This window comes from Mercenaria mercenaria, chromosome 13, assembly GCF_021730395.1.
Source record: "Mercenaria mercenaria strain notata chromosome 13, MADL_Memer_1, whole genome shotgun sequence".
NCBI lineage: Eukaryota > Metazoa > Mollusca > Bivalvia > Venerida > Veneridae > Mercenaria > Mercenaria mercenaria.
In genome coordinates this window covers 37,003,922-37,016,066 of record NC_069373.1, presented here as the reverse complement: position 1 = coordinate 37,016,066, position 12,145 = coordinate 37,003,922, and the positions used below count along the sequence as shown (strand labels likewise).

At 33.3% G+C, this 12,145-nt stretch overlaps 1 protein-coding gene and 1 long non-coding RNA gene across 2 annotated transcripts; one reads left to right on the top strand and one right to left on the bottom strand.

Annotated features, from left to right (window-relative positions):
- The first annotated feature begins 3,809 nt into the window (after positions 1-3,809).
- On the top strand, positions 3,810-5,242 carry LOC123529844 (caveolin-3-like). Its single transcript, XM_045310394.1, has 2 exons — positions 3,810-3,947; positions 4,647-5,242. Exons 1-2 carry the CDS (start codon positions 3,891-3,893, stop codon positions 4,971-4,973), a joined length of 384 nt encoding a protein of 127 aa, XP_045166329.1. The 5' UTR covers positions 3,810-3,890; the 3' UTR covers positions 4,974-5,242.
- A 1,534-nt stretch (positions 5,243-6,776) lies between these two features.
- LOC123529411 (uncharacterized) lies at positions 6,777-11,880 on the bottom strand. Its single transcript, XR_006682133.2, has 2 exons — positions 11,600-11,880; positions 6,777-8,969 (listed from the first exon to the last, which is right to left on the bottom strand). It is a non-coding gene; the product is annotated as an uncharacterized LOC123529411 (long non-coding RNA).
- Between the last annotated feature and the right edge of the window lie 265 nt (positions 11,881-12,145).

The window sequence follows — 12,145 nt, the reverse complement described above, 5'->3', positions numbered from 1 at the left end:
TGTCAAAAATGTGGATGACGTCAATATTTTCTGCGACATAGAAAGAGCGCTGTTATACATGTATTTTATCTACTGTTTTATATTCAGAACATATTAGAAACCAAATAATGTATAGCAAGATCGTGTTTTAAATTAATATACTCAGATCGGTTATACGTCCTCAGAATGGTTCACTCGGGCTACGCCTTCGTGAATTTATTCAGCCAACGTATAACCTATTTTCGTGCATTAATAACGTTAAAACACAGGTTTTCTATACATTATTATTCAAATGAACGTATTGAAAGCGACAACATAAAGGCAACTTGGTTTTGAAAGTCTCCATGACTTATGCGTAAAATATATTGACATTAATAATTTAATTCCCATTCATCCTCAATGTTATATCAACAGTTTATTGAAAAGACTGGGATACTTGTGAGACTTGTTATAGTGGGTACATGTTATGCATAAATCACGGACATTTTCCAAAATTATCATTCCATTCAAGCTGAAAATCTGTATAACTATAAAACACTGTAGCTCATGAAAATATTTGGACTATATAAATTGAAACACTGTTATGGTTTCCCAGTTGTCCTCTTTGTCTGCACTTCTATAATTGGTTCAACGTTTACTTCTGGTTTAATACGATAACATGGGTTCCCTAAATTTACCGATAGCATACACAACAACATCACAGCATTTACCAAAGCTGCAATTTCATGCTAAATAAGTCTTGTACTGGTAAATTCCTGTAGGTTTGATTTTTCAGTTCAATTAGATAAGCGTCTTGAGTTTCCCAGGTATTCCTCAAGTAGATTTAATTCATAAACACATTTTAAATAAAAACGCATGTAAATAAAAAAAGTAATGAAAATAGCAACATCCTATATGCTTATACAATATCATTGACTGGACTGCATAATATCACATGACAAGATAATACAAAGTTTGAGTTAAAGTATTTAAAAACTTCTACGGTCGCCATTTTAAGCTGCTAATGTAAAGACTTATGAAGTCTATACGATAATACTTTGGACGCATAAACAAGGCAGCAGATTCACTGAAGTAATTACATACTGTAAAAATAACAATCACTGAAAGCCCTATTAAACCGGATTCAACCAGCTTTAACTAATCGAAGTGCTGAAAGCAAACAATATATAGAAAAACAGTGATAAATATTCAATAGAAAAAGGCCACCTTCAACAAAAAGAGCACCCTCGAACCGCAGACTCAGAGTAGTGAGTAAATACAAAAACATGTAGACAAGTCCACAAGGGCAAAAACATACTAATAAAGAAACTCAATTGGGCAACGCAACACCTCTAGTGAGTTTGATTCAGTGTATGAACCTTAGTCTTAATCCCGACTATGTTCCAAAGTCAGAGGAAAGTGTAAATAAAAGTTAAATCCCACCAGTTTAATCCCTAATACACGTTACGGTAAGAAATGGACTGAGATATAAAACACTAATGCTTGTGTATAAGTATAAAATGCAGATCCGAAGAACCATATACGAATGTACGCAATGCCTTTACATAAACCGGCACAATAAGAGAAACATCATTACTGACCGGCCGAAACAGGCAAAAATGTAGAATTTTCGCTATTTCCTGTTTACCAGATACATCAGAATTCAAAAATGAGCATATTGTATGGGCATCGTGTCGGAAAGATCAGATATTGCAAAATGACGCCTTTTCGAGATTTATATCAGTTTGGTGCGAGTCAAGATCTCATTAACCGCCTCGGTAGCCTAGTGGTAGAGCGTCCGCTTTGAGTGCGGGAGGTCGTGGGTTCGATTCTCGGCTGCGTCATACCAAAGACGTAAAAAATGGTACTTAGTAGCTTCCTCGCTTGGCGCTCAGCATTAAGAGGATAGTGCTAGGACTGATCAGCCCGGTGTCAGTATAATGTGATTGGGTGGGGTATCATGCCACGTGTCAACGGCGTGATATTTCAGTGAGGCAGCACTATAAAGTTGGGCAATGTGCCCATTGCTACAAGTAGACACCGTCGTGTATATGACTGAAAAATTGTTGAATAAGACGTTAAAACCTAACACACACACATATATTATTTTCAGTTTGACTAAGAATAGAGTGTAGATACCGATTCCAGCAGGAACAAAATGCAAATTATACGCCAATGTAGATGTCTAAATTTTTTTTTTTTTGAGATTATCATTAATATTTTATCTGACAAAAAACACCTGCGTTTATTTTGGCCAATTAAACGCTAAAACATTAATTGACTTTTTTGAGTGTTCGAATTAAAAACTTATTTCAACTACCTAAGCTTTTAGCAAAATCCGACAACAAGTGGAGTATAAATTGATTGTAAAAATTTATTGAAATGCAATTTTATTATTTATATGCCTCGAAATCTAAGACGATAGCACTTTCTAGCACAACAATCACATCATTGTAGATAATTTGAAATAATCTAAGTGATAGATTTTCTTATTCATTCACATCCATCAGAGGTTCATGAAAACCACGACCTCTTGTGTGCGAGAATGACGAAACTCTGTCAAGTAAATATTGAATTGACCCCGTTATTCCAAAGAACCAAACATATTTGCAATATTGAATTAAATTACGAGGAGTCTTTCTACGACAGTCTCATAACAATAATTCCTGTTTAAAAAATATTACCTTACATTTCCTCTAAAACCAATCTTATTTTTTCATGAAATGTTACTGTAAAGAAAATAATTTGAGCCGCGCCATGAGAAAACCAACATAGTGGGTTTGCGACCAGCATGGATCCAGACCAGCCTGCGCATCTGAGCAGTCTGGTCAGGATCCATGCTGTTCACTAACGGTTTCTCTAATTGCAGTAGGCTTTGAAAGCGAACAGCATGGTTCCTGACCAGACTGCGCGGATGCGCAGGCTGGTCTGGATCCATGCTGGTCGCAAAGCCACTATGTTGGTTTTCTCATGGCACGGCTCAAATATGTCCGCCCAAAGTGCAAAAACATTAACACTGTTGAGTCTAGACAGAAACATGAACGGAAATGGAAAACATCAATGCCTGACATGAAGACCCTATAGAGGCTCTTCAGTTTTAACAGTTAAGTAATTGATCCTATCGGATTATAACGCAAACATTATTCTTCATCAACCTTCATCAATGCCCAAAAATCATATCGGATATGGGAAAGAATTACTTACAAATATACTAAAAATGATAAGATACAAACCTTTAATATGATTATCATTTTGAAGACAAACATGCCTCCGAATTGAATGTCTATAAATGATGTGTTAAATTAATTGACGGATCTTCTCTGTCACTTTATCACAAATCGATAGAAACTGCCTCTTTTTGATATTCATTTATATGTTTATAACCCTCCCCCATTTTATATTTTATCATGATAAAATGTATCTTTCTGGTTGGTATACAAATGTATAAGACACATCTACTGATGTATCTCAGTTGATGAGTGGCTGCCTTTGTGACGCGTCTCGCTAATTGCATAAGGTGTGCGTATTGCTTCCATGAACACTAGAAATCATCTTAACTTTGCTTCTACCGCTATCATATATTCCTTCAATAAGAGGAGGCTACAGCAACTAGCTTTCTCCAACATTTATCTAGGGATTATATTAGTTGGAGTATGAGTAAATATTTGAATATACCTTGTCAAAGTCATTTTTCGTTAAGATGAAACAATCTTAATTACAAATATAAATTTACTTATCTTCAGTATATCTGGATAACATGTACAAAATGAGCATTACACGAAAACAAATATGCGTATGTATATTTAGCCGACAAGGAACATCCCCGTTGGCTTTGCATGCTGTGCAAACACCCTGGCCTTTATATTTGGCAAGATTTCTTTGCAATTTCATTTAGCCATTTACCTACAGTATTGTCGGATCATCATTTCAAAATGGCCGAGGTCGATCTCGTGAACCGAGATCCAAACAACATAAATAATCACTTAACGGTAAGTCTTTTTTACTTTTGCCTTAATTTTGCACATTTTTGCCTTTGTAGTATTAAAAATAATTTGGATTTATTAACAAAAAGATATCAATTAACAAAAAGAAAAATGCTATAGTGTATCTAAAATTACTGAAAAAAATATTATTAAAGTTAACAAAACTATTTTTAATGTAATGAGGTATTGTGTTAACAATAATTGCTTTTTCTTTTGTTTCTTTTTCCATTTCTGCATTAGCTTCTACTAATTACAATTACTGTTATCAGTACGTTTGAGAGTAAGATTTCATGAACATGTGACAAACTTTATTTTGACGTCATGTGACGAAACGTTCTTGGATCTTCTTAGAGATTTGATAACTCTAAATGTCGTATGGCGGCTGTAAACTTGGACGCAGTGTTATTATCATTATATCCTATCCTATGGACCATGGAGTCCATTTAAAATTATTTTCTTTCTCTTGAGCCTGTGCTATGGTGACTTTAAGGGCATTTCACACTTCTTTATATATGATGAGCAGATTTCGTATAACCGAGTCTGCTAATATTTTGCTTGGTTTGCATTCTATGCTACCAAAGGATCTCCTCATTGATTTTACTGACATTTCAAACGAGAGCAGGAACAACGAAATACAATAAAAATGAAACTGAGATGATGAAATTAAAGCGCAAAAATTATAATAATATCTTTAATATATTTCAGTGCCAGTTTGAAGATGTTCTGGCTGAGCCTGATGGTACTCACAGTATAGACTGTGTATGGAAGCTTTCCTATTCTTGTTTCAATCTATGGAAGAAACTTTGCTATATGATCGCTACTACCCTATGTGGTATCTGTATAGCAGCAGAGTGGGGATGCGAATTTGCGCTTGTTTCCTTTTGGCATATCTGGTATTTCACACCTCTCTTCAAGATGTTTGACCTCAATTGTAGCTGTTTGAAGAAGTTGTGGGCTCAGTGCGTCAACTGTTGTGTTGAGCCTTGCTGCATGGCTTGCGGAACCGTATTCCACATGTTCAAGAAGGGATAATCCTGAACCACCAGGGACAAGTTAAAACTGTGTTTTGTCACGTGTAATGGCAACGTATGATGCTGATTGGACTTTTTGTCTGATTGCAGAATATAATCTTTACAATGATTATTCATTAGATGGAACAACATAATTCCGTCTGGTAGACTACATCTAATATTCTTTCTGAACTGAAATTTTGAGATCAAACTGTCATCAATGATTTTATTTCAGTTTTCACTGTTATCTATTTTCTGTTGCAAAATTACATTACAACACTTTCGCCGAAATTTGTTGTTGTTGTTTTTTTAATAAATGACCCTTTTATATGTTGATAAAGCGAAGCGATATTCTTCTCTTTTCGTTTCCATAGCTACAATGCAAGAAAATATTCCCTTTTTATTAACAAAAGACAATGCAGTGATACCAAAACGGGATTGACAAGGTTGCGATTCAGGAAAACATTCTTTATTAACTACCATTTGAAATTGTAAATGTTACTTATAATGTTCTGGTTGTGTGTATTCCACTCCAAGTAGAAGAAGCTGGTTGAGACCATTCCAAGTGCTCATGTATGATTGAGATACTTATTCATGGAAGCTATATCAAGTAAACTGTGTTCACTGGAACTATACACAAACTAACAACTCGCAAATATAGCTGCCTGATATTCAGTATGAACTAACTTTGACTTAAATCACTAACGCGTCTTTACTTGTGATATTCTGTAATGGATTTGTAGGAGATCAACATGCCGCTTAAGCGTGTAATCTTCCAGTTACCTAAATCAAATCAAATGGCCAATCAAATGTGTCCATAAGACTTTGTCCTTTAGTGCCATTTAGCGACTGTAAAATGTCTCTCCGTCTGATCCTTTGAGATCTTGAAGTCCTTTCAACATTTTCCTTATAGAATTCCGCATAAGAACCGGTGCTAGGGAGCCTTATGAGTGTTGAACAATTCATCACCTCTCATGTGCAGACCCAGTCAAACTAAGTCTCCCGTTATTTTGTTTGATTGCGTTCTACGCGTTTAAAGTACTTTAAAGATTTTTCTTCCTTAAATTTGGCAATACCGTCGGTGTGCTATATGACTATTGTGATATAAAGATAATATTGCAGTTGTATGAAGATAAGACATTCAATTTGTATATAATAATTATTTCCATTAATTTTTGCACACATGTTACACTTGCTCTAGCACCAGTTTGAACGAGGTTCTGCCTTGCTGAAGGGTGTGCACGTGTATTACGACCTCATTTCAAAGACATTTATTACAGTTAAATGACAATTAGTGGAAACCTGGTCTATTTCAGCAAAATTTGCTTTTAAGTAAGCGCATTATCGAAAATACCGGACGTTTATGGAATTATCGGTAGTACCTGGTTTAATATTCAGGCATAGGCTAATAATAGTTCATAGATGTAATCTTCAGTGTATGTTATATTAAAAGGACATCAACAGAAGCACTGCATTGAGAGTGACCTGCGTTCCGCATTGTGGCTCTTGTTGCGTTTTATGTGCTCAATGTCTTTATGGGGGTTTACTTTTATTAATATGGTGTAGTCTGGGTATCCATATCGTTCAATCAGATTATGATGGAATAAGCGTTTGTAAGACTACCTAACATAATGCCAAAATCTATGTCAAACCCCAACAATATGAACATATTATTATCTTGTGCTAACAGCGCACCCATTAGTAGTCAGAGTAGTGTTTTTAACAAACTATTCTACCTAATTTTCCGTTTTAGTAGGTGTCTAAATACTAGTATGCTTGCAATCCTTTTAGTATGCACATCGGCAGATAAAACTTAAACAGCAAGTCAATAATATTCTACAGTAGTTTATTCAACAAACAATAGATATAAAATACGTACAGGTACATTTGATAGAAAAATAAAACATAAGAAAATATCATATCAAAGAAATCAAAAGCGTTTAAATTGTAAAGCTGTATAATTATACATCAATGCTCAAAAACATATTCTTATGTTTCTTTTAATGGCACACCTGTCTTATTTTTTTTTGACAAACAATATATTGTCTATTATGTTTTTACTGCAAAGAAGTTCTAGTTGAGCAATAACATTTTAATTTTCAGCTACAATAGTCATATTTGTTTAATTGCATAAATACTAATATTAGTAACCTGTCTGTACAAAAATCCTAGATACACATGTTCCGAAACATTATCTTTTAGCGGTTAATACGTAATAGCCGAGCTCGATTATGGAAGAGAGAAGTGCATAAGGATCTAATATTTATATAAATAACAATGAAAAGGTCTTTTTGAAAATATTCATGCGCGAAAACAAGAAGCGAAATTTCTTATAAACACGATTTAATTATCGCATGTTTTTGGTAAAGTACGAAATATAAGCAATTTCTTTTTCAGCTGATGAGACCTTTATAATGGTGTATGTAGGTTTTGAACTTTATAAACAGCAAAGAAACAATATTTAAAATATATATGAAAAATAAGTAAACAGTGAAATAAAAAAAATCGAACATGATTTTTAAAAAAAAAAAATAATACAAATGTGTTTATTTTGGACGGATCAGATAAGTCAAGAAATTTAATCTATCACAGCTTCGCTTTGTAACTCTCCTACATTTTCAGCTGTCTTTCATTTGCTCCAGTCACTTCTCACGCACACGCACACGCACTTATGTCATACTGGTATTGTACTAGAGATCAGTCAATGACACAAAAATAAGCCACCTGATATTTATCTATGCATCAGTACGACAACACAAGTTAAAAGAAAAATGAACTTCCTGTACCAGTATGGCTATAACTTGATGAAATGTCATTTTTTGTCTGTAAATAAGTTTTGTTATTGTTTTGTATGTTACATCTAACATGACTTCTAAATTTCGATTTAAATAGTGGGCCTGAATTTATTTTATTTGACTTAAAACATAGGATATGCTTGGACTTTACAACTATCTAATCCAATACATATCTATCAGTTGCTTTATAAACAGAAGAAATAACGGACATTAAATGAAAATTTCCCAAAAAACGCTTGAACAATATGCTTAAACATGATCAAACAAAGATTCTAATATGATAGTCGGTTTTGATTGATATATGTAACACTTAACAGTTCGTCTTTCAAATATTTTGTTATAATTTAAAATTTAAGGTCCTCTACTGTCATAGCTGTTATAAATATTATATAAACTGCAACAGTTTCACAATTTCCTAACCAAAACGAATTTATACACAAAATATATTGAAAACGTTATACACAATGTTCAACATTCTTGACCGAATCTGTAGAATATGTGATACTTCAGTATATCCCTCTATTGTAAGAAGCTACGAATAAATATGACAATATAAGAAGTAGTCCAAAGACAGCTCAAAGTGTGGTGTATAGTTAACAATATTCAACAAACGTCTATGAACAGGTAAACCATGAGCAAACTGTCCGACTATGGCACAGTAAGATTGGGTATCTTGGTGTCCCAGCAGTGCCAAAAATATACATGTATTAAATATTTGATGTTGATAGACGTGTAATGTCTAATTTTTATAGTTTTTAAATAATACAGTGATATTTGACTATGTCACAAGTTTCTAAATAGTTTTTTTTTACAAACAGAACTCGCGCAATATATATTACCATGTTTAAATATCTTAACCATAGAAGACCTATTCAAATTTGAATAGTGAAAGATGTTTAACTTTTCTCAAAAGCTGTGAATATTTTTCCACAAGCTGTGCAACATGGTTCCAAAAAGCATCCACAAACGGTCACGTGTATTCTCTTTAGCACAGAGCAGTTGATCTCGAGCATGCGCAAGCATGGTGTTATAAACCATATATGGTAAAAGGCAGTTTGCGCGAATTCGCAACCCCATTCGGCGGCTATACAAATACCACAACAGATTGTGTTGATCTTGTAACATAGTCCTAGCCAGCAATTGAAGCATGTGAATGCTAGTTTCCACAGGCAGTCGATACTGTGTACTCCTTCGGGTTCTGCAAGAATATCTTCAAAGGAAATCTGAAACAAATATGTTGTTATTCTAAATGATTGCGTCTGAAGTCAACAGACAATCTGTATATTGGTACGTACATTGAACCAAAACGCTTAAAATTACCACATGTGCAAAAATCTTCTCAACTGGAATTGAAGTTTAAAATTTCAACATTTCAATTTATTACTTCATGCTTATATATTTTGAACAATTACAAATAATTCTACCTGCAGAGATAACTAAATAAAAGAGATTTTTAAAAAAATATGTTCAAGTTCGTATTGTTATTTCATTTTGATAGCAGGTATTGAATAAGTTGTTAAATTTAGAGCTGGCCTTTTAAAGATGTCGGCATTTCTATCCAAACGTATCGAAACGACTCCACAGTCATGTCCGCAAAGTTCTGTCAGTTTATTTTAGGCTTTTCAGCCATTACGAGACTTCGTCAATTCAGTCAATGAGCAGTGGTAAGATAGCAGATCCCACAGCAGTGGTCTCTGTGTTTGATGCGTGACTATCTTGATTTTATTATGCCAATTAACTCGTGCAATTTTAATGACTCTTTCTTTATTTGCCTAGCAACATGTAAATAGAACGGGATATGCTCCCACTGGAACTAATGGAAAATAAATCTAACTTCTTATTGCACTTCTGATTCCATTATAAAGGTAATTGAAATTGTAAGTCGTTTAACTACTAACAACAACATTTCCTAAGTCCACTACAGAATTTTTACCGAAATACGAAGGGAAATTTTCAAACGTTTGGGGTACGGGTCAGCATAACATCACACCGACACAATTATATGTCGGCTTTCAAGCTTTCTATGGTGAAGGAAGACCCTATCTTTCCTTGACATTATTTCAGGCACGGTAAGGCATCTGGGTAAAACCACCAACTTTTCATAAGCCAGCTGGGAGGACAAGACAAGAGATTTGTTACTTATAAGGGATATTTGTTTGTTTCAGATTGAAATATTTTTGAAAGTTAAAACATGAAATGAAAAGAAAAATTGTTCGTTTCACATGTAAGAATTTATATCAAAATATCTTTCCCACCTGAACACCATCTTTCACTATGTCACTCGTGAAAATATTTTTTCTGATGTTCACTTGTGAAAAATATTTCAATCTTTCACGGACACAAACAAATATCCTCTATCTATGCAATACGTTTGTTCTACAATTCTACAATCATGGAGGACCTTACTAGATAGTTTTTTCATCACCGATTCTCATTTCATTATCTTAACTATAACAAGATCTAATATATTTTCTCACCTAAAAAAAACCCAGACAACAATAATAATCATATTTTGAAACTTTCCTGAAATATGAAATAAGACTAAAAAGAATAAATGTTCACATACGCGTTAATCCTATTTTTCAACTAGTTATTTTGAAATCTTGAAAGAACCTATATCTAAGTCTCTAGACACGGATTTATTTTAATTATTGAATGATGTTACTTTTAAAGTCACACTTTTCATAGGATATTTTAGACCAACCACATTTCGAAATTGTTTTCTAACATGTTTTAAAATTAACCAAAATCCAACAATCGGGATAAAAATTGGTTTAAAAAAATGTGGTGTTCTAAATGGATGAAAGTTATGGAAAATATCCAATAAAACAGAATTCTACCGAGAAATTCAATGCTAAAAATTGACCAAAAACGTATTGGCTGTATTAGAATAATGTATAATGGTAATATTGTCTTTAAGGATATAGGATCAAATTTTTCACAGTTTAAATCTTTACATACTCTGTGAGCTTGAGGAACATTAGGCCGAGACAAAAAGGGGCAAAAAAAATCACAGGTCATCGCACTCTTTTTTGTTTAAAAAAAATGAAACATGTGGGTATTTTATAAGACATATAATATCCCACTGAATGTTACAGGGATATCAGGTCTTACAGGTTACTATGTCACTAACAAAAATTTCATTTTTACATTTTAGCATAATTACGCCATCCATTTTTTTCCAATGGAAAAAAGTATTTAAATCTGAAAAAGAAAATCTGCAGTTAAGATTTTAAAAATATTGTTCTGCTTTAATGACACATAAAACATGCTTCAAAATGGAGAGAAAAAATGTTTGGATCACCGTGCATCTTAAAGATATGTTTAGAAAAAAGCCTTTAAAACTGGTGGATTTTGACATTTAAAATTCTTTTTGTTTAATTTATACTTCCTAGATAATATAAAATTCTGTTGAAAAATATTATTTAAGTTGTAGCTTATTATATATATATATATATATTATATATATATATATATATATATATATATATATATATCAGTCAGGAAAATATCAGAACCAAAACTGATCCACTTTAAGAGATATTTGAAATTACCAACCTCTACCCCATTGTACATGTCACATCAATTTTATGCAAATGTCGGTTAAAAAATAAGGGTTCTCTGTTTGGTTAAATGGTACGTTACTAGCCATATTTTAATTGTTTAGCATCAATTTTGTAAGAAAGAAATATTCGGAGAAAATGACGGATATAAAATAAAAAAAAAGCTAAAATAAAAAAGAAAAAAATGCTGGTACATCATTTGTAAAATCTTCTTACACAAAAATATATCCCAAGTATGGTTATACAGCTCTAGTTGCAATCATTACTAAAATATGATAAAGTGACTTTACCTTTAAATGATCGTTGATATTGTTGGGATCCCTGTTTTCCATGTCTGGCTCACCCATCTTGCCAAAATTAACAGATCACTCGCTTGTGTTGAGAAAGTTAAATAAAGGAAAAAGCCTATCTTGAGACTAGAGTAGTTATACCGTTGGAGCCGCGCAGCAGAATGACAGATTGTTAATGATCCAGTAGTTATGTGTGGATGGCATAAATACCCGGTTGCCAAAGAGACGACTGAATTATTGATAAAGCTGATATGTTTTGAAAGATGTCACGGACATTTCGCTTGTTTCCAGTGCGCTAGACTTACACGTCAATATGTTCTTACATTCTTGCCTATTTTCATGTTTTCTGTATGCGATCCGATCAACATGTTGTCTAAAACGTTGAAAAGGTGTAATGGCTGGTGTATAATTCTATATATAAGGTGTAAAAGTTCACACAAAAGAGTGCTCAGCAGGAAAACCATTTTTAACTGTTATTGCATGAGATCCTTTCTGCATAATACAATTTCTTTAGTGCCACAAGTAACCATAAAATCACAAGCTTCT